The 20236-nt window shown below is 33.5% G+C and overlaps 4 protein-coding genes across 11 annotated transcripts; 3 read left to right on the top strand and 1 right to left on the bottom strand.

The window, feature by feature from the left end:
- The first annotated feature begins 2967 nt into the window (after positions 1–2967).
- LOC107417323 (3'-5' exonuclease) lies at positions 2968–4018 on the top strand. Its single transcript, XM_016025938.3, has one exon. It carries the CDS (start codon positions 3106–3108, stop codon positions 3823–3825), a length of 720 nt encoding a protein of 239 aa, XP_015881424.2. The 5' UTR covers positions 2968–3105; the 3' UTR covers positions 3826–4018.
- Positions 4019–4407: 389 nt separating this feature from the next.
- LOC107417322 (uncharacterized) lies at positions 4408–7616 on the bottom strand. Of its 4 annotated transcripts, XM_016025937.4 has the most exons (6): positions 7436–7616; positions 6701–7008; positions 6161–6231; positions 5900–5974; positions 4852–5766; positions 4408–4733 (listed from the first exon to the last, which is right to left on the bottom strand). In XM_016025937.4, exons 4-6 carry the CDS (start codon positions 5936–5938, stop codon positions 4551–4553), a joined length of 1137 nt encoding a protein of 378 aa, XP_015881423.3. In that variant the 5' UTR covers positions 5939–5974; positions 6161–6231; positions 6701–7008; positions 7436–7616; the 3' UTR covers positions 4408–4550. The 4 variants fall into 4 exon arrangements, with proteins under 4 accessions (XP_015881423.3, XP_048328813.2, XP_060672889.1 ...); XM_048472856.2 differs by having other exon boundaries at positions 6161–7008; XM_060816906.1 differs by having other exon boundaries at positions 5921–5974; positions 6161–7008.
- A 2100-nt stretch (positions 7617–9716) lies between these two features.
- Positions 9717–15299, top strand: LOC107417325 (uncharacterized). Of its 5 annotated transcripts, none has more exons than XR_007240526.2 (10): positions 9723–10075; positions 11496–11636; positions 11787–11879; positions 11957–12083; positions 12466–12575; positions 13235–13315; positions 14016–14098; positions 14246–14532; positions 14648–14806; positions 15168–15299. XR_007240526.2 is itself a non-coding variant. In XM_048472755.2 (8 exons), the coding sequence occupies exons 1-8, from the start codon at positions 9761–9763 to the stop codon at positions 14362–14364; spliced, it is 1074 nt and encodes a 357-aa protein (XP_048328712.1). In that variant the 5' UTR covers positions 9717–9760; the 3' UTR covers positions 14365–15037. The 5 variants fall into 5 exon arrangements, 2 of the variants coding, with proteins under 2 accessions (XP_048328712.1, XP_048328711.1); XR_007240527.2 differs by lacking the exon at positions 15168–15299 and adding an exon at positions 15041–15148; XR_007240525.2 differs by lacking the exon at positions 15168–15299 and having other exon boundaries at positions 14648–15037.
- Positions 15300–16520: 1221 nt separating this feature from the next.
- Positions 16521–18794, top strand: LOC107417328 (GPI-anchored protein LLG1). The gene is made up of 3 exons (XM_016025943.4): positions 16521–16774; positions 16896–16958; positions 18209–18794. The coding sequence occupies exons 1-3, from the start codon at positions 16696–16698 to the stop codon at positions 18571–18573; spliced, it is 507 nt and encodes a 168-aa protein (XP_015881429.2). The 5' UTR covers positions 16521–16695; the 3' UTR covers positions 18574–18794.
- The last annotated feature ends 1442 nt before the right edge of the window (positions 18795–20236 follow it).

The following is a 20236-nucleotide window of genomic DNA, read 5'->3' as shown; positions in this document are numbered from 1 at the left end:
GGAAGCTTAGTCATACTACCCATGCTTCTGATCTTTTCCATGATTATCTTATTCATTCTCTCGACTACACCATTAGATTGTGGGATGCAAGAGATCGTCTTCTCATGCCAAATACCGTGTCTTCTACAGTAGGTATCAAATTCTCTAGAAGTATATTCATCTCCATTTTTTAAGCAAAGACACTCGAGCTTCTTTCCTATCTCACACTCTACCATGGCATGGAACTGTTTAAAATGATCTAAAACTTGGTCATTTGCTTTAAAGAAATAAACCCATACCTTCTAAAAGGCATCATCAATGAAGGTCGGAAAATGTCTATTACTGCCTAGTGATTCCACTTTCAAGGGAGCATAAATATCAAAATGCACAAGACTAAACAACTTTAATCTTCTTGTTGAAGAGAACTTAAATGAGACTCTGTGTTGTTTACCATACAAATAATGATTGTAAAGATCTAGTAAAGCATCCTTGGATAGAGTGATAAGCTTCTTATTCGTTGAGATAGACAATTATTTCTCATTCATATGATTGAGTCTCTAATGCCATAAATTTTGAGACACCTCACCTTATGTAATATTGAGGCTGCTTATATAAATCTTCACATAAGTCTTGTAAAGTATTTCAGAAATATGTTCTCGAGTGACAACCATGGAACCTTTTTTCATTTGCCATGTGTCATTGTAAAAGTGGTTTTCATAGCCTTCCTTATCAAAGGCTATTCTAAAAAGCAGATTGTGCCGAAGGTCTAAAACATATCGGACATCCTTCAAAGTTATTGTATGTCTAAAATTGATCTTTGTCTGAACATCACCAATTGTAATAATCTTTGCAAAACTAATATTTCTCATCTTCGCTGTGCCAAAGTCTCTTTGTTTTGTACATTTAAAAAACTTTATGTGCGAAGTAACATGGTCAGACGCTACATAGCAACTATCCACTTGACATCTTGGCTTAAAATGTGAAGGCATGTCTCTTTATTGTGTGGAACAATATATCACTTCTCCTCTAATAATTACTAAAGTTTCACCATCCTTCTTTAGTTGATTGCTTTTTAGTCCCTGCTCTTTCGACATTTTCCTATAGTACTTCTTCAAGTGACCTTATCGGCCATAATCATGGCACTTGTATACTGGTCTCCTTCCATTTGTGAATCTTCCTCTACTCTGGCTTCTACCTATCCTTCTGTCTTGACTTCTTTCTTATTCCCTTCCTGTTTTTATATGACAAGGGCATGTAATTGATCACTGTCTATGTTCTTTCTCTTGGCCTCCTTATTAAATAGGGCATCCATTACTATAAACCATGGTAAGTGTGCTGTTTGATGCCAAATTGCTATGAAAGACTACTAGTGTCTCCCAACTATCTGAAAGAGAGCTAAAAAGTAGAAGTGATTATTCCTCATCCCCTAGTTATAACTCCATTGTAGATAATTGATTTACCAAGTTCTGAAATACATTGGTGTGCTCAGTTATAGAAGTTCCATTCTTTAACTTCAGATTCTCTAAATGCCTCATCAACAGGGCTTTATTTCGAGCAGTCTTGGTTTAGTATATGTTATCTAACTTCTTCCACTTGGCATATGCATCTGTCTCTTATGCCACATGCAGGAAGACATTATGATCGATTCACTGTTGGATCTGATCATTTTCCTGTTTAGTTTCTTCCACTTTACTTCTTTGGTGGGATCAAAGTTCTTTCCTGTGGCATCCAAAGGACGAAATAAATCATTGCAATTAAGGAGATCTTCCATCCAAGATCTCCAAAGTGTATAGTTGATAGTAATAAGCTTAGTCATAGCTCCCCAAAAAAATTCCTTCGTTGACATCTTGTTCTATAATGGCTTGATAAAAAAAAAATAATAATAATAATAGAGTTGAATTTGGCAAAATGAAGTCCATTAATGCATCCAGAATGATTGAAAATATTGAATTTGATCAAACTGCAAATATCAATAACTCTAGAGAAAATCTACAAATACAAAAAATATAGGAGTATTTTTGCAATTTTGCTGATGTATTGTATGATTTTGTGAATAAGCTAATGTGTCAATGATGTGGCAGCTTACATGGCTGATGGTGTGGCACTACGTACATGGCTGATGGTGTGGCACTACTTACATGTCATAGATCCTCGTGGCTCAGCTCAACAGCTCTTCTAAAAAGGTGTGTGGAAGCACATGTTCAGCGTGAGGCACTTTAATTGGAGCATGAAAACCTACAAAAATTTTGATCGATGTGTGGCGACGCATCCAACGACACGTGGACCTCCAATTGAGCTTATTCTCTTCATCTCGGCAAGATCAATCTCCTCATATGCTCAAATTTCTATTTGGAGCTTGTTTACAAAGTATTCTATACCTAAACCAATACCACTTGTTGTGATTTTCTATCCACAAAAAATACAAAATATATATATATATATATGAAAAAAAAAAAAAAATACAAAAATATGGAGAAAAAAAAAAGATATGTTATTTCTCTTTGAAATCAATGTAAAATTTTTTTCTCTAAAATGCTCTTTAGAGTCTTTAAAAAAAATCTGTATTATTTGTAATACAAGCCGAAACGTCTAGCACCTATTTATAGGCTTATAAAATTAATTTTTCATAAACTTATTCACTAAATAAATTTAAGGAATAAGTGAAAAATTTTAATGGATTGGGCTTCTAGAAAAGAGAAAAAAAAAAAAAAAAAAAAAAAGCTAAATCACACTAATACAACTTAAATATGAATAAATTAAAACTTTAAAAATACAAACTAAATACATAAGTCAATAAAAATAATAATACTTTATTACTTATTAAATATTTTTTTGATATTCCGTAACATTATTCTTTATGATTATTCCTTTTAATTTGAAATAATGTTAGAGCTCCTCACTTTCAATCAAAATATCTGTTAATTAAAATGATATTACAAGTTTATATATATATATATATATATAGTGAATCTTTTCAAGAATAAAGAACAGTTTTATCACTTACCAACTTGCTAAAAGATGGTTTAGTTAAGAAGTGACGCTACGCTCCATAGCATTATTTTTATTTTTCCATTTCCTCCTTTATTCTCTGGTCTCTCTTCTTTTTGCCGCGAGTCCAGTTCCACCATGGCCACCGGAATAGTAGACTACGAGCTTCCCGACACCACCCACAATCTATACGACGTCACTTTGGACACCCACAAAATCCACACCGTCCTCACTCACACTCCTTCCATGGTGGATTCCTGGATCTCAGACACTCTTCAACTCCACCACCACCACCCCACTACCACTCACAACAACAACGACAACAACAACGACAACAACAACAACAACAGCAACGACAACAACGACAACAACACTAACCCCCTCATGGTTGGCCTCGACATCGAGTGGCGGCCCAATTTCAACCCCCAGATCGACAACCCCATAGCCACCCTTCAGCTCTGCGTCGCCGATCGCTGCCTCATCTTCCAAATCCTTCACTCCCCTTCGATTCCGAACTCACTCATTGATTTTCTCGGGAATCGGACCTGTGCGTTTGTGGGTGTTGGGATTCAACACGATGTGGAGAAGCTTCTGCTGGATTATGGGTTGGGAGTGGCCAATGTGGTTGATATTGGAGCTCTGGCGGCGACTAAACTCGGTAAGAGGGAGCTGAGGAGTTCTGGGTTGAAGAGTTTGGCTAAAGAGGTTCTTGGAATTGAGGTTGAGAAGCCCAAGAGGGTTACATTGAGCAGGTGGGACAATGAATGGCTTACTTGTGTTCAGGTTCAGTATGCTTGTATTGATGCTTTCCTTTCTTTTGAGATTGGTAAGCATTTGAATGCTGCTTCTGGGGTTTAATAATGGTTATTATTAATGTTTGCTATAAGATGGTTTGTAATGGATTTGTTTTAGTTGGATGGACAATGGGTTTGGATTAGTTTGATCGAAAGATGTATGTTTTTTGAGATGTTGTTGGATTTTTAATAGCTATATTTTTCTGTGTTTTAGCTTATAATATTGAAGTTTATATGTAGAAAAAGTTTACAAGTCATTTTGATTTTGCACAAGCAAGAGATTGGCTTTTATTGTTGAGTTTTATATTTTTCTGTTTTTAGTTTGTATGAATGAATAAAATGCAGGTATGATCCCTTGATATTCTGTAAAAAGTTTACGTGGAGGTGTGGGAAAATTGTATTAAAAGATATCCAAAGCATTGTCCTGTTTCTAGCAATATCAATATGCACATGATCATTGAATGAATTTCTGAGTGCTTCTCAGATTCGCTACAAACTATGTTGGTTAATTTATGTCACAGAATTGGCTTAGTTACAAACTGTGTTGGTTAATTTATGTCACAGAATTGGCTGAGGCTTCTTGGACTGGTATATTCACAGAGACGAATTCCAGTTGAACCTTCTTTAGGATGCATTGTTGCAAAACTAAAGTGGCATGGTCTGAAATTTGCAATTGGAAATTTGAGTTACATTTTGATATAGCTATCTCATCAGTCTGTGTAATACAATCCAAGTTAAAAGTTGAAAGCTAGACTAAAATCTTGAAAGCTACTCAGCTTGCATGCCTCATCATACCTCAATCTTGCATCTCTTCATCCACGGCATTGCAGTTATTTCCGTTTCACATATCTGACTGGTTAAAAAGATTTCACCAACAGCAACTCTGCTCTCATGAATTATATCAGCCATGTTCATGACCGAACCAATTTCATTAACAGCACTAACCAATGCTCTAGGTGACATTGATGCTACCTGCAAAACTTCCAATAAATATCGAAATTCAACATTTACCTAGAGGAAAAAAAAAAAAAAAAAAAAAAAAAAAAAAAAAACTATTCATCTGTTTTTGAGGGCTTGAAATTGCACTAACCGCTCTACATAAGCGTTCTATTGGCTCCATTTTAGTCGATGGTTGCTGGTTCCCATTATCTGTAGCAGGACTTTCCATGATTGGCATTTTGATGTCATGGAATTGACTGCTGGTCTGGTTATCAGATTGAGCATTTGTTTGAGAATGTGGAATATGTTTTGTATCTGAGAGGGGACAAACACCAGCAGGATGTTTGTTAAAGTCTAGTGGTAATGAAGATGGAATCGAGGGAGTAGGATAAGCTGTAGTAATTGTTGAAGTCATATATCGCAAGACCATAGCCTTTGAAAGAGATGGGAGATTTTTCTCATCAGGGCAAGGAAAAGACTGCTGAGACGTCCAAGGAGGAGATGCCGGTGGCTGGTCATGATTACGAGGAATAAGAACTTCATGGATGTTCTGCATTGGCATCTGTGGCTTCTTCATCTCAATCCTTTTGGGCCACCCGAGCTTCTGTGGCTGCAATGTGAAGATAATAGGATCTTGTGCATTGACACTGGTCTTCTGAGAGAAGCTAGTCTGTTGTGGCAACCCGACTGCATTTTGGCTTAAAGAACTAGAAAAACCGTGCAGATATGAATTCAACATATTCCTCTTATCCGTCCCTCTTTGAGAACCAGATGAGGATGAAGCGCTTGTCATGTTTGGCTGCAAGTGAGGTTTCACATTTTGACCTTGTGATGGAAATGGAATTTGAGATCGAGCAGCAAGTGGGTGAAGTTTTGCATGTTCTTGTAGAGGAACAGAATTCTTTCTGTTAATGTGACAAAGTTGCTGAATCATCTGCTGATTTTGATTGAATTCCTCCTTTGAGAACTTCTCGATATCACTCCGGGATAACATTAGAAACTTTATCGTTTGCTCAATATTAAGTCTACATATCTTGTACTTTCCAAGTGGTATTGAGTCTCTTTCCTGATAAAGAATTGACACTGTCAAAAATTGAATAAACAAACTAGTAATGCAAAATTTAGTTAGGTATAGCAAGGGATGGACCATAAAATCAATCAGTTCAAATTTGGATATATATATGAAAAAGATGGAATACCTGAACACAAATGTTACATACCCTCCCAAGATTTTCCATCAGATAAGGTAAGCAGATTCGCCTCAGAGATTGAAGCTGAAACTAAAAATTCTTAGTGACAAAGTAGGAATAAGCTAAGAAAAATAACTCATCAATTAACTAGCTCAAATCAATCTCAAGAAATCCAAACAACAATTCTACACAATATTAAACAAACAAACTAAAGAAGCGATAAATGGTTCATGATTGACGATTATAAAAGTGGATTATCAGAAGATATACCACTTGATAGGCCAGATCATGCCAAGCAGCAGCATTTGCAGTTCTGGGGAGAGCTGTTGATTGTGATGGTGCTAAAATGGATGAAAGATATTGAATCGATAAGTAACTGCTTTCGAGGGGAAAAAAAAAAAAAAGAAGAAGCTATGTTCTTGAAATCATATACGTTCAAATTTCCAACAGATTAAAAATTATTGAAAAGCGTCAAGATGACACCAGCCATGTACAAAAGCAATATATTGCAGAGTTCCAAATGTTAACTAAGACGAACTCTGGAAAAAGGAATAAAACAAGTTTCAGAAGTACTAATCAATTAAAAGAACAACAGAGAGATTAGTCATCGAGATGAATTGACAGAGGTAACATCCATGAGACAGCAGATAATGTGAACCTTAACCTAGGTAAAGAGATAAAAACTAGAATCCAACAATTATATGATTGGTTGTAAATTAAACTACCAAAAAAAAAAAAATCGAAGAAATATGTCATAATGTTGAAAGCACATGACTAAAAGGAGAGTTTTCCGGCACAAACAAGCATAACCTTTGAGGCTTCTGGAAGAACTTCTTGTGAAGTAGGGCGCTTGTCGCAATCTACCATGCTCTGAAGCCCTCCTTGTGATGAAGTACTTTGCTTTTCAGAATCATGTAGCCGATGAACCTGAATAGGCTGTGATATATGCTGGCTTCTATGTTGTGAAGGTGTAAACTCTGCTAGTTTAGGCATGTTTTTTGGTTGCTGAAATAAATTCGATGTGTTTTGCAGGCACAAATAGACTGGCTGCTTCTCTGGAAAATTCGTTTGCTGGCGTCTCTCCCCTACAGCATTAACTGTAGAAGTCTCAGTTGGACCTGTAAAAATTATGTGTGATATGATGTTACAATTAATTTTGTTGATACTTGATATGAAACAATAGTGTGTATTTGGCAGAAATTTGTGTGCTTAGGGTGAAAATTATTCTCTTCTCTTTTCAAAAAGGGCTGTAAAATTTCTCTACCAAGGTATCACACAGAATTAAAGAAAATGGCTAAAATATGATAATGACACAGAAAATAGGAATATACAGTAAAATCTGAGTTTGATAAACTGGAGCAAACTTAACAAAACATGAACTTGATAGCTTCAATTTTTTGATTGTATGCTTAAGTTGCATATTCAAAATTTAATGAGAAAAATTAAATTACATAGTAATCAACATACTTCTTGGAAGTATTATGGGGGACAGCAAACTTAAACTAGAACAAATGTGTAAGCCACAGTCATATCATATTTTTTTACCTGAAGATGAAGAAATTCTATGCCGAAAGGAATCTGCTATTTCCATCGTTGTTCTATTTATTTTGTTTCTGTAATCCTCCTGCATAGCAGAGAAAACTTAAAAGCGTGTTGAGTCTAGAATACTGAAGGAAGTTGAATTGGAAAGACTATATATTCATCCATCAAAAATTGTTTGATTGGACTAAAAGTGCTACAAAAACAAGAGTTTGTGGGGCAATGTGAATTGTGAGAGATATAATAGTTTGTGAGGCAGAATGAGAAACACATTGGGGGTAAAAGAAGCGTTTGGAAACTTCGATAGAACCAATGTATACCTTAGCTGTTGCAGTATGGAACATGTTCGAAATGTGCAGCAATACTTTCGGCTTTATTGACAAATGTTGGATCAGAAAAATGTAATTGATTCTTAACCGTTGCTAATCTGTCCATATAAAAGGCAGAAAAATATAGTAAGTGTGCAGTTCAATCTCTTCAAATAAAATAAAATAAAAGCAAAATCACTGAGCAAATGGTGAAAGTAAAATATAAAACTTATGACCAGAACAAATTGTTATGTTTGCTCACATCCTGTTATAAATGATAGATTTCGAAAGAAAAAAAAAAAATATATATATATATATATGTTTATTTATATGTATTTATATATATATATATATATTATGATCAAATGTGTATATATATATATAGAGAGAGAGAGAGAGAAAGAGAGAAAGAACTTCTACGGTGCAGACCGTTCGCATAAAAACCGAATCCAAAACTGATATTTTTTTTTTATTTTGGATGCAGTCCACATCCTAAAATTATCGTGTATATATATATTATGATCAAATGTATCTATTACCATTATATGCAAGTTTTGCTTTTGAAATTAAAAGCGAGTATAAAAGGTATGATTTTCTTTACAGAGAATTTTTATGATTGTACACTTTCTAGTCATGAAACTTGGTACTATTTGCTACAAATACTTTTCTGCTATATATATATATATATATAAATATATCGATAAAAATATATATACAAGTAAACCTACAAGCAAAGCATTCACAGTATGCAAACAATATATATATATATTTTGGTAATAGTATGCAAACGATATATTGAAATTAAACAACTAGAACTACCAATGAAATGAGACATCATGAGCATAATATTGACCAGTGCATTACATACACATAGATATATATAGCTACTTGCTTTCTTAAACCCTGTAAAGTGTAACCCTTTTGTAGGTATACCCAAACTATATGCATTGGACATATATCAAATTAACATTAATCTGCCAAACATATACATATATATATATATATATATATACACACACATACATATAGGCATATTGATGATAATGAAAGAGAGAAGGATAGATAATATTTACAGTTTCTTGATGTTTTCTTGTCTAACTTGTTGCGTAAAGAAATGTCTCCACTCATTCTTCCTGTCCCTCCTCCATAATTTCTTAGACCGGCCTCCAAATTAAGCTTCAAATTAAAACATGGTTCTTGTTTCAGAAAGATTGAATGACAGAGACGAACTAGATGGAGGAATCCGATTGGTATGCATTGCATATATACAGGAAACAACCTGCCCCTATACGTATTCTATTCTATATTTCACCTGGAAAGAAAAAGTTTTTTTTATATTCCATAAACAAAAATGAAACTGGTATATATTCTATTTATGTTTCTATTGTTCCTATTTCTGTACCCTAATTATATTCCTAATCAAACATTAATGTAATTTCTTGTTTAAAAAGCCTCAAAATGTTCTACAATAAAATAAATAATAATTAAAAAAAATGTGAACTGTAAATAAAAAGGATGAAGGGTAACTAGATGTAACCCTCCTCTTCAATTTTTTCACCCTTTGCAATGTGCCTACATATATAAAATTCCTCACATTGTCCCAATTAACTATTATTTTTCTTTTTTCTTTTTTCTTTTTTTTTGGTTTAATCATATAATATTTTCTTAATAAATTTGGCAAAATTAGTTACGCATACGGTTCAAAAGTAAATAAAAACATTAATAAAATAGTTTCAGAACTGAGTTATACACAAACTATACACAAGTTATGTATGTTCTTAACTAGCGTGAAACTAATTGTTTAGGGGTGCAGTTTGAGAGGGTTTTATAATAAATGAGGGCAAACCGCAAAAAATAATATAGTTGAGGGGTGTGAAATGTAAGAATCACGATCACCGTATGGAAGAATGACAATGAATGGTCAGGCCCAGAATCAGGCCCATAAGGCCCACAAACCAACCAGCACAGAGTGGCCTTTCTGTGGTGGCAGCTGAGAGAAAGAATTACTGTCTAGTCCACCTCCATGACCATGGTTTCAACCTCTAGGGCCTTCACGTTCAAATGCTGTCCATCTCTCGCATTTTCCACCAAAATCCACATGGAAAACAAACCCAGAACCCTTCAAAACCCCTTCATCGTCTCTGCTTCTCGCTCGCCTCCTCGGGAAGCTTCCCTATCTGCCTCTGCTGATGGGTCGATTACGTTGCAGGAATGGCAGGCTTGGGGAACCTCGTCTCCTCTACCTTCCGTGGTTTCAAGAATCGTTGAGGATTTGAAGGATTTGGAGAGAGATTCTAATTCCCAGATGAGCTTTGGTGGTAATGGTGGCAAATTACAGGTATGGAGTTACAAGTGACTTTTTTTCCATTGCTTGTCAATATTCTTTTTTAGAAAAAATTTCTGCATTACGGGGATTGTTCTATGTTTAATATAATTTTAGTGTTGCAAGTTTTAGTATTTTGGATTATTGAAGAAGTAAACTATGAAGTGGTACTATGTTTTTGGTATATTTGATTCCTCTGAAATTATAATCTATTAAATAATAAAATGGGGTTCGGTGCAACTTATGTAAATTAATGCAAAGTGATAAATTTTTGCAAATTACATTAACCTTTTTTGTTTGTTTTTACCCAAAAAAACAAAAAAAAAAGGGTCTTCTAAATTACACTAAGTGGTAGGCAATTGAAGTTTTGGAAATGGTAAATCATCATAAGAGTGCTCTATGAACTGGTTTGTTGGCAACACTGCAGTGATAACTTAAAAAGAAGCATATAAATAAAGGGGCCAATCTCCTATTATAAATGTTTAATATCCTCGAATGTGTTTTCATTCTAGCTTGTAATACATATTTGAAAAACTTATTTGTCTTGAACTCTAATACTCTCAAATTGGTTGGATCAGTCAATTTGCCAGGTTGTATCTTCCATTATTGTATTAGTTTTATGTTGTTTCGTAATGCTCTCTCTCTCTCTCTCTCTCTCTCTCTCTCTCTCTCTTTTCTTTTCTTTTTTTTTTTTTTTTTTTTTTTTTTTTTTTTGTGTTGGTGGCTAAGAATTTAGTAATGCTCTCTTATCATTGGGTTATATGTCCTCTGAAGGCCAAATGCCAAATCAGTAAGAGAAGTGGGCAAAAATGCTGCTCTCCTAACCAGTTTTGTACTTCCTATTTGAATTGAACCTGCACTTGCGACCATTTAATTATTGGGTTGGGTTATATATTGATGAGAAATTTTCTACCATGTACATCTTGTAAACATATAGTTATTTGCTTGTACTCTACCTGTAGCATGGATAGAAAAATCAATACATTGCCATATTTTAGCCGCCCATGTATTTACCATGATAAAATGGGAAAACATTTTGGCGTGTATGATTATAATAGACATCAAGATTAGTTAAATAAAGTTTCTTTTCTATCGGGCCCCAAGTAGCAGAAAGTCTTAAGAGTTAGAAAATTTTATTTGTTTTTCCCACATTTCCCAGTGCATACATGGTCATTTTTCTTTCTTCTGTTTTCCCACATTTCCCAGTGCATACATGGTCATTTTTCTTTCTTCTGTTTTTGGGCATTTATGTTACTTCTTACTACTTTTTTATTTTTATTTTTTTCTTTTCTATACTTCTAGTTGTCACTCTATCTATGGTGCCAGTTGGTTCACTAATAAATATTGGACTAGTTATTTATCCAACTTGAAGTTATTTCCCTGCAGCAAGTTTTTTTTTTTTAATTTTTTATTTTCACTTTTTAATAAATTTCAGGGGGAATTTAAAATTCAAGAGGACAAAAAGCACCGTGCAATGTACCAGGCTTTAGGTGATTCTGAACAAAAGCTACAATTTTTCTCAGCTCGACAAATAGCGTGCCGCTTGCTTGGAAGTAGGGGTTACCTATGTCAAAAGGTTTTTTATTTTTTATTTTTTCCTTTAAAGTTTTAAAACCCTTAGGTTTTTACTTTTATCACTTTGTTTTGTTATAGAACTCTCAAACAAAGTTTTGAGACATTACGTAGAAACTTTTCTTTGTCTTACAAGACTTCTTTTGCTATGCAGTGCTGGCTTCCTTTGGAAGATTGCATATGCTTAAGAGTCATACCGTCTAAACTTTGGCATGGAATGAGGTTCTGGTTGTATATGCATCCAAAGGTTTGAAGTTTCTAATTCTTTTTTGCATTTCTCCCACTTCATTTAAAACTTTCTAAATGATAGACAGCATCTTCCAGGATTTCTTACGACAGAACAACACAGGAAAATTGTTGTGGCAAGTATTTGGCATTAAGGCTGCAAATTTATGTCTCTTTGGCATTCCTGAGCATGAGGAAATCATGTGGAATGCATTCAAGCTTGCAGGTGTCTTTCACTGTTCTTGATTCTTTCAAAAAGTTAAAATTGATGAGGATGGGGTATTGAGCTAGCTGAATATCTGTTTGATTGAAGCCTTGCTCCCAAAAGCATTTATCTCTTTTTAGGGAAACCAAGCAAAATGATACTGTTATTGGACTGGATGTCTTGAATACAAAGCAACATGAATATTCGTTGCTTATCTGATCATGATGAATGTCTGATTATATCAGATATCATACATGCATGTTTGGAACTTAATTTGGAATTCTTACCAAGCTAACGTGATCCATTCAATTTTTAACCTTTTTTGGGATGCTAAATGTGACATTTTCTTGCAAAGTGTCTGGTTTCAGTAACTGATGTCTGATTATGAATCATCTGAATTCAGGTAAGAGCAAGGTTTGGTGCCTTTATCCAAACAAGAATGCGGTTCCTAAATCAGTTCAAGATGCCTTTGGTCAAGGATCTTCAAAAAAATTGGAACAGACTGAAACTATGGTAGATTAATTTCTTAACAAACTTCTACATATTGGCTGTTTAATGGTTTTCTGAAGCTTTACTTTCATTTGGGGATAATCATCAATATGACTGCTGATTTACATAAGACATCCATATGGCCAGATTGCAAACTTAAGAATGGGAATGTATTACTCTTTCTTGTCTTCCACGAACAATGTGTCAAACAATTTTTAAAAAATGAGCATTATCAGCTGACTCTTGAAAGAACCTTTTTGTTCTAGTATGTTCTTTTTAGTGCATAGCCAAAGAAAATTTCAAGTATGTATATGTTGTGGATTATGCAATACAAAATATTGGCATTGTCTTGCCAATATCTGAATTGTTTTCTTCCATTAAGTCACTCCCCATCATTAGGTATCTTATGATGCCAACCTAATTCCGATGTTTTCCTTTCTCATTTCTAAGTGTACCTCTTGATATAAACCATCTTGCCCATGTTCATGCATTATGGGTCTTCAACTCTACCTAGAACCATTATACACTCTTCTGCTAATCAGTTCTTTTCTAACACATCCATTCTACTGGAGTATGAAAAAATTGGTTTTGGTTGTTTAATTTTTTCTGATGAAGTAAGAAATTTCTTGTATCATCTTTCAGTTTGAGATGGTCATAATTTACATGCCTATTCTGCTGCACAGACAAATGACAGTGAGACTTTGAATTTTGTTTTGATTGATGGGACATGGAGCAATTCTGCTGCGATGTTCAGGCGGCTGAAGGTAATAACATTAGGCACATCTTTGTACCTATGTTTTCTCTTCACTCTGTCACAATTTAAAGTTGGCTAATGGCTAGAGAATGCTAAACTGTTACAAGCTTTTCTAAGTTTTTGCACAAATATTCAGCCGTCAACCATGACCTCAACTTAAAACACATTCTCTTGAAACTCTCTGTCCTGATGAATGCAAGGAGCCGAGTGGTATGGTTGGATGAAATACATTTTTTCCTTTGAATTTTAATTTTTCTTGTGACAATTTTATTTCCATGAAAGACAACCATCCTGATTTACAGGATTGAATTAGTCATAAAGTCATCTATTGTGTCTATATTCCATGAAGAGTTTTTGATTACTATGTCTAAGAAACAGAGAGATATAAAAAAGATGCTTATCCTGTCAGAGAAAGAACTTTGGTAAGAAGCCTTAAATGGTGACATCTGGACTTATGAATAGTAGGCAAGACCTTTGAAGTGCAAAGAGGTTCAAATCTGGGGAATTTTAAGTGATTCTGGCTAAATGTGATTGGATTAGTACGGTGTCAATTATTAGACACTGATGAATTTATTGTTCTTGCATTCAGCTACACAAAACTTTGTACTCCTTGAGGTTTCAAACCTGAAATTTCAATTAAGTGGAAATCTGTATCAGAAGTATCATTAAGCCGTCACTTAGAAATTTTGTTGGCATGACTATTTGTTCAGGAGCAAGCCAAGTCAGTTTGGGGTGAGGAAGACTTTTCATGTATATCCCTGGCCACTGGTGCTTCTGCCATGCATAAACTTCGGTGAGAAGTAAAACAATCCGATATATGGGCTTCTCCTTTTTTTAATTTTTGGATTTTATTGTTCTTACATTGTGTATGTTCTTCTTCTATCTTCCTCCTGTGATGAAACACCCATCATGCTGACTATCATTTATTTACTTAGGGCAGGCCCCAGCCATCATGGGATCGTACCTGTACAGCTGCAGCAGCTATTGGCCTCCTATCTGAGATGCATCTTCTTCCCAAGTTTAACTCCAACAGACTGGATCAACAGGCTGAAGCAGTAGAAGACGCTGTAGTTGTGCTGTTAGAAGCTCTCACTACTCGACGACTTAGGATGGGCAGATCAATTACCCGCAAAGTACGACATGCAATTGACATCTGTTAAAGGGCTGCCAATAATAAGTTTTAGTGATAAGCTTGGTAGCATGAGGAATAATTTTCAAAATGCCGAGGTAATTTTCCAATGCAACCCTGGAAAAACTTATTTAGGAAATGGTGATCTGAGATTTTCTCCCACCACTGTATATTGTTTGTCTCAACTGCTTCCTTCATCTATTTACTCTACAGGAGACTGGATTGCATGGATATATAAGTCTTCATTACGATCTTAGTTAATTGGCATTAGAATCAGTATGGACCACAAGATCCATATTGTATTGTGATTGACTTCTGCTCTTTGCCGCCATTTTTCTTTACCTTATTATATACTCTGGATTGGTTTTTCAGGTAATCCAATCCACCTCCTTAAACATTTCTACAAATGCGATTTTGTTTTAGGTTTACATAAACTGTTTTGGTATTGATGGGAACAAAAACTGGCATGTTGAGCATCAAAATTCTTGTACAAATCAGTAAACAACTTATCACTGACTCTGTGTTGGCTCCAATTTTCACTGCTAAGGACCACATTTTTCATTACAGCAATTTACTTGTAATATGTTTGTCGTTTTATGCTAACAGGTTTCTGGAAATGCATTCTCGTTCACTGTTTGTCTTGGAGAAAATGTTTATTTCTGTATGGCATATTTTTCCATGTATGAATAAAATCCAGTTGAAAAATTATTGTTCCTTTCTCATCTTTTTACAGGTTAGGCCGCAGCAAACTTCAGAATTTGCGGCATTCTTTCATTTTTTTTTTTTTTCTTTTTAATACAAAGTTGTTTTTGCCTTTTGGATCAAGTTGAATACAAAGCTTGAATTTAGAAATTAGAACAACTTTTTTTTTTCTTTTTTTTTTTTTTTTTTTTTGATATTATAATAACTCGTTAACACTTTTTTCCATCTCCATAGAACATTGATTGCTGTTGATTCTTTCCAATTAAAATTTGGATTTGTTATGCATGTACTAGCAATATAAATATTACCAATTAAATAAATATATAATAATAATAAGAAGACGAAAATACAAAACAAAAAACAGAATATAAAATTACGCATGGACGCTTCAAATTATATCAAAATTAAGAAGACCTTATTAGCTTGCAATTTTGCTTCAAATTTAGGGATTTTTTTTTCTTTTATTTTTTTGGTTGAAAAAAGGTTAAATTTTTTTTTTTTTTTTATAAATATGGTTTTGCAACCATCTTTTTCCGTTAATATTTAAGAAAATAATATAATTTATTGTTTTAATCTTTTAAAAAAATCTCATCCGAAATTGAATTGTAATTCTCTTTTTTGTTTTTTTACGAGTGATATATGTCTTAAGAAACATGTAAGTGGTTTATCTGTATTTTTCTCTTAAAACAATTTGGAACCAAAAAAAAAAAAAAACAGATTGTAATTTTTTTTAACTCACATTAACAATAATTAAGCAAATGAGACGTTGTCATGATTATTTTCAGTGAAATAAATCTGTAATTCTAGGAAAATCTTGAAAGTCTCAGCGCCTTTTTCCCAACAAAAATAAATAAAATAGCAAAGGATGAAATTGAGGTCATTTTTATTTTTCTTCTTTTTAATTGTGAAGTTAAGCCCAAATTAGCAAACTTTTAAGTCTAAAATTTGCTAATTAATAACTAAGCATTTTTATCTGATAAAATTATAAACAAGATGGTATTTAGCAATTGGCATGTATAAAGAAAACAAATGAATTTTATTTGTGATCGTAAGTGATCATTTGTTGGCTGAAATGACAATTACTGTACCTTCTTTTATCTCTATTTTTTTAAAAAAAAAAAAATTAAACTTCCATAGGAAAATTAAAGTTTATATCATTTTTTCTAATGGATCACCAGTGATAACTTTCATTTATATATATATATATATATATATATATAAAATAACATTCAGACTTTAAATAAAATTTAGATTGGAAAGAGAGAGAAGAAAAACAAAATTAAAAAAAAAAAATCTACGTTAAAAATGAATTGTAATTGAGAGAGAGAGAGAGAGAGAGAGAGAGATTGCCACCTTAGGACAAAAGGCTAAAAAACGCGCTTATTTGGTCATGGGTGGTTTTGGGACGAAACACCCCACAAATTCTGCAGCAAATTACTCATTCTCTCTTCCTCTAAAACCCCCTCCAACCCCCTCGAATTCTCTCTCTCTCTTTCCCTCTTTGTGTAGGCGTAACTTCCATCCACGCTTTCCCACCATTGGCTTTCCTCGGAAAACCAATGGCTTCCCTCTTTTGTCCTTTCTTCTTCTTCTTCTTCTTCCTTCTGGTTTCCATGGCTTCCTCCACCACCCTTTCCTGTAAATTTCCCCTTTTTTTTTTCTTTTTCTTTTTGTTTCCTTCTTTCTCTTATTGTATCCACTTTATATGATTTTAATTTGGTAGTTTTATTTATTTATTTATTTTATTTATTTTTTGCAGATGATATATTCGATTCTCATGGATCCAGTACTTCTTCCCGTTCCCTCCTTCAGGCCAAAAAGAGTAATGCTTTTTTTTTTTTTTTTTTTCCCTCCGTTTTGAATTTTTTGAATTTTTTTGTCATTTGGGTTTTCATTTCTTGAATTGCTAGATTGACATTCATATAATGTGGTTGAACTTGTTCATGGTGAGCAAATGCATCATCATTTCTTTTTCATACGCTTTCTGTCGGAAAAATGAACTTGGAAAGCAAATAAAATTTTGTATTGCTCTTTAGCTTTTTTTTTCCATTTTGGAGTTAATTTGGAATTCAGAATGAAAAGGATATTCAAATATAGTTTCGTGGAAAGTTAAAAGTTTATTTCTTTTTTTTTTTTAATCGATTATTTTCAATTTTGATAATGGGTTTGAATGATAAAATCAAAAGTTTCATAATGATGATGATGGTTGAAATAGTCACATAACAAAAGTATGTTAAAAAACAAATGCAATAACATATTGGGAAATACCAAAATGTTAGTGGCACTGGCATGTTGTTAAATATCCATGGTATTGCTTTCTTGTTGGTCACGAAAATGACATTTTTGAACTGCAAGTGATCACATTCTTAAAGATTTTGACTTCATTCATGGATCATGGCTGGTATCAAGTATAGAATTAGGTATTTGTTACAACTACCTGGCTGCGACTTAGAAATAATCTATAATTACTTTAATTGTTTGAATGCAACAAATGTAGGATTAAATAATTTCATTGCATTGTTCCTTGGGACATATTGTGCTAGTGTTTAAAGCATACTTTGAAATTTGAAATAAAAAGAAAAAAGAAAAAAGAAAAAAAAGAAGGAAAAAGAAAGAAAAGTAATCCTACATGTACCAAATTTCGTATACAAAACTATATGTTAGTCTATCCATCAGCTGTCAAACAATGAACAAAACCCAGCTGTCAAACAATGAACAAAACCCACATTTAATAGTAAATAGAACCTTGATATGCAAGTCAATGAACATTTTCACTTAAGTTGAATATTCAAAATTTTCATAATATTACAATTTGAAATACTGTTAAAAACGGGTTAAAAGCGACCATATTAAAATTTTTAATTAAGCACTTTTTCGTTCTTTTTTGTTTATTGTGTATGTCATATCAAAAGTTTGACCATATGAAAGGATAATAATAATAATAAAATTGCACTTCGTTTTTTTTTTTTTTTTTTTTTTTGAACAAAAAATAAATTTGTTAACTAGATTCAATAGTTGGTCTACCTTATAAAGTTTTTTTTTAATGAATCTGCTTGGGTTTGTGATTGGCAGGTTGTGGTGTGAACTTTGAGGCCCAAAACTACACAATCATCACAAGCCAATGCAAAGGACCCCAATACCCTCCCAAGAACTGTTGTCAGGCTCTTAAGGAATTTGCTTGCCCTTTTGCAGATGAGATCAATGATGAGCAAAGTGATTGTGCTTCTACGATGTTCAGCTACATAAACCTCTATGGAAAATACCCACCTGGTCTGTTTGCCTCACAGTGTAGGGAAGGTAAAGAAGGCCTTGATTGCACTGAAGCACTCTCCCCTAAAGCATCTCCAAACAGCAACAGAGGTCAGCTTACATCAATTCCCTCTACATTGCTAATTTTCACAGCTGCTTTATTTGCCTCTTTATTCCATTTGTACTGAAGGATCAAAAGTGGACAGGAAAAAAAAAAGCACACCATACTTGTATTCCATTAATCTGTTATTCTTTCTTCTCTTCAAAATTTGTTCTTTTTCTCTTTTTTGCTTGTACCAACCATTCTGTGTAAGGAATCTGTTTACTATTATTTAAACAAACAGGCAAAACAATTATAATCTCATCAAATTTAAATCTTTACTGATCTAAACCATCAGATTAATCTGCAGCTTTGTTTAATAGAATCGAACTTCGAACTTGTTAAGTTGCCAACAATTCCAAAATGTTAAGCTATTAAAACCTTAAACTATGTATATCAAGCCAACACAAACCCATATTATAATTAACAAAACTATTAGTAGAAAGTCATTGGAGACGAAGAGGAGGAATATATGTTTGGACCACTGAATTATTAATTATCAGATTCTTCCAGCATGAGATATGCTTGAAATTGCTTGTGTCATTACATCAAGCTCATGGGGCAGGTAAAAGTTTGGGGTTAGGAAGCTGATTCTGGTTGGTTAGGAGAGCGGGTAGAGTTCAAGCTCCTTAAGTTTGTATGGTTGTCTTTATCAATTTGTTGCAGTGATATCAATCACAAGAAGTTAGATCCATAACTAGATAGACATAGCTATAAATGGTTAAGACATGAAAAAACCGATGGACCTGATGGTTTGGTTTTTAATAGAGAGGACAGCTTGTAAACTGACCAAGTAGATTTGATTAGTATTGGTATATGGACAGCACAAAATAATTTGGATCTAGATCATTATTTCAAGTTTCTTCACATGCCGCCCTTTTTTTTGTGGATTGTTTTCATTTATTGCCAATTAGTTTATTCATTTTTTTTTTTTTTTTTTTTTTTGGGTGGGGGGGAGGGACTGAATTGATTAATCAGGGATAAATTTTCCTACACAGAACAACATCGTTCTTCTTTGTTAGACATAAAAATAATTAAAAGAAAAAATCTTTGTTTCTATAACTAAAAAAATTTCAAAATCTTACATTTTCTTTTTGTTTTCTTTCAAGTAATAAGAATCTTTTTCCCTATGAATGTTGAAACTTTTAGACAAAAAGTTGTCACATTTATTAAGCTCCTGATGGATGATCTTCATGTACTTAAATAATGCATCAAAAAGAATAGTTCAAAGTGCATCAATTAAAACATTGACCTTCAATAATGTAAAAGACCCCATTTCACCATCATATAAAAGACTATGTTCCCTTGGTGCCCCCAAAAAAAAAAAAACAGAAAAAGAAAAAGGCATTCTATCAAAGAGAACAGATGAGTCCATCCTTGCAAAAGTATGCAAAATGAGGACGAAGAAAAATTCCTTTACCGAAAGATGAAGGAAAAAAACAATAATAATAAAAAAAAAAGAGGGAGAAAAATCAGCATCACAATCATGAATTTAATACATAAAGAAAGAAAAAGGAAACCACGCAAGCTTTACACAACCTGTAACATCATTTTTTGGTATGTCTTTGGCGCATTATTATTGTTGAAGGATGTCGTGAGGACTGTATTGGATATGCATATCCGTTTATGCATGTGAATGGCCCAAGTGCTATGTAATAATTTGACAAGAATATTCCTTGGAAACTGAGGCATCTTTTCTAGGAAATTCACATAGCTTTTCCATTAAGAAAAATCCCAAGACCCACCCCGAG

The sequence above is a fragment of the Ziziphus jujuba genome, chromosome 4 (assembly GCF_031755915.1).
Source record: "Ziziphus jujuba cultivar Dongzao chromosome 4, ASM3175591v1".
NCBI classification, from domain to species: Eukaryota; Viridiplantae; Streptophyta; class Magnoliopsida; order Rosales; family Rhamnaceae; genus Ziziphus; species Ziziphus jujuba.
This window is presented reverse-complemented; position numbering and strand designations above follow the sequence as displayed.

Excerpts from the sequence above, each read along its gene's own strand:
- LOC107417328 (XM_016025943.4), top strand. The coding sequence starts at position 16,696 with ATGGCTTCCCTCTTTTGTCCTTTCTTCTTCTTCTTCTTCTTCCTTCTG. Across the intron at positions 16,775-16,895 it reads TTCCTCCACCACCCTTTCCT|ATGATATATTCGATTCTCAT; the intron begins GTAAATTTCCCC and ends TATTTTTTGCAG. Across the intron at positions 16,959-18,208 it reads CCTCCTTCAGGCCAAAAAGA|GTTGTGGTGTGAACTTTGAG; the intron begins GTAATGCTTTTT and ends TGTGATTGGCAG.
- LOC107417323 (XM_016025938.3), top strand. The coding sequence starts at position 3,106 with ATGGCCACCGGAATAGTAGACTACGAGCTTCCCGACACCACCCACAAT.
- LOC107417322 (XM_048472856.2), bottom strand. The coding sequence starts at position 5,938 with ATGGAAAATCTTGGGAGGGTATGTAACATTTGTGTTCAG. Across the intron at positions 5,767-5,899 it reads TATGTAACATTTGTGTTCAG|GAAAGAGACTCAATACCACT; the intron begins GTATTCCATCTT and ends ATTCTTTATCAG. Across the intron at positions 4,734-4,851 it reads TAGAACGCTTATGTAGAGCG|GTAGCATCAATGTCACCTAG; the intron begins GTTAGTGCAATT and ends GAAGTTTTGCAG.
- LOC107417325 (XM_048472754.2), top strand. The coding sequence starts at position 9,761 with ATGACCATGGTTTCAACCTCTAGGGCCTTCACGTTCAAATGCTGTCCA. Across the intron at positions 11,880-11,956 it reads GGTTGTATATGCATCCAAAG|GATTTCTTACGACAGAACAA; the intron begins GTTTGAAGTTTC and ends AGCATCTTCCAG. Across the intron at positions 13,316-14,015 it reads CGATGTTCAGGCGGCTGAAG|GAGCAAGCCAAGTCAGTTTG; the intron begins GTAATAACATTA and ends CTATTTGTTCAG.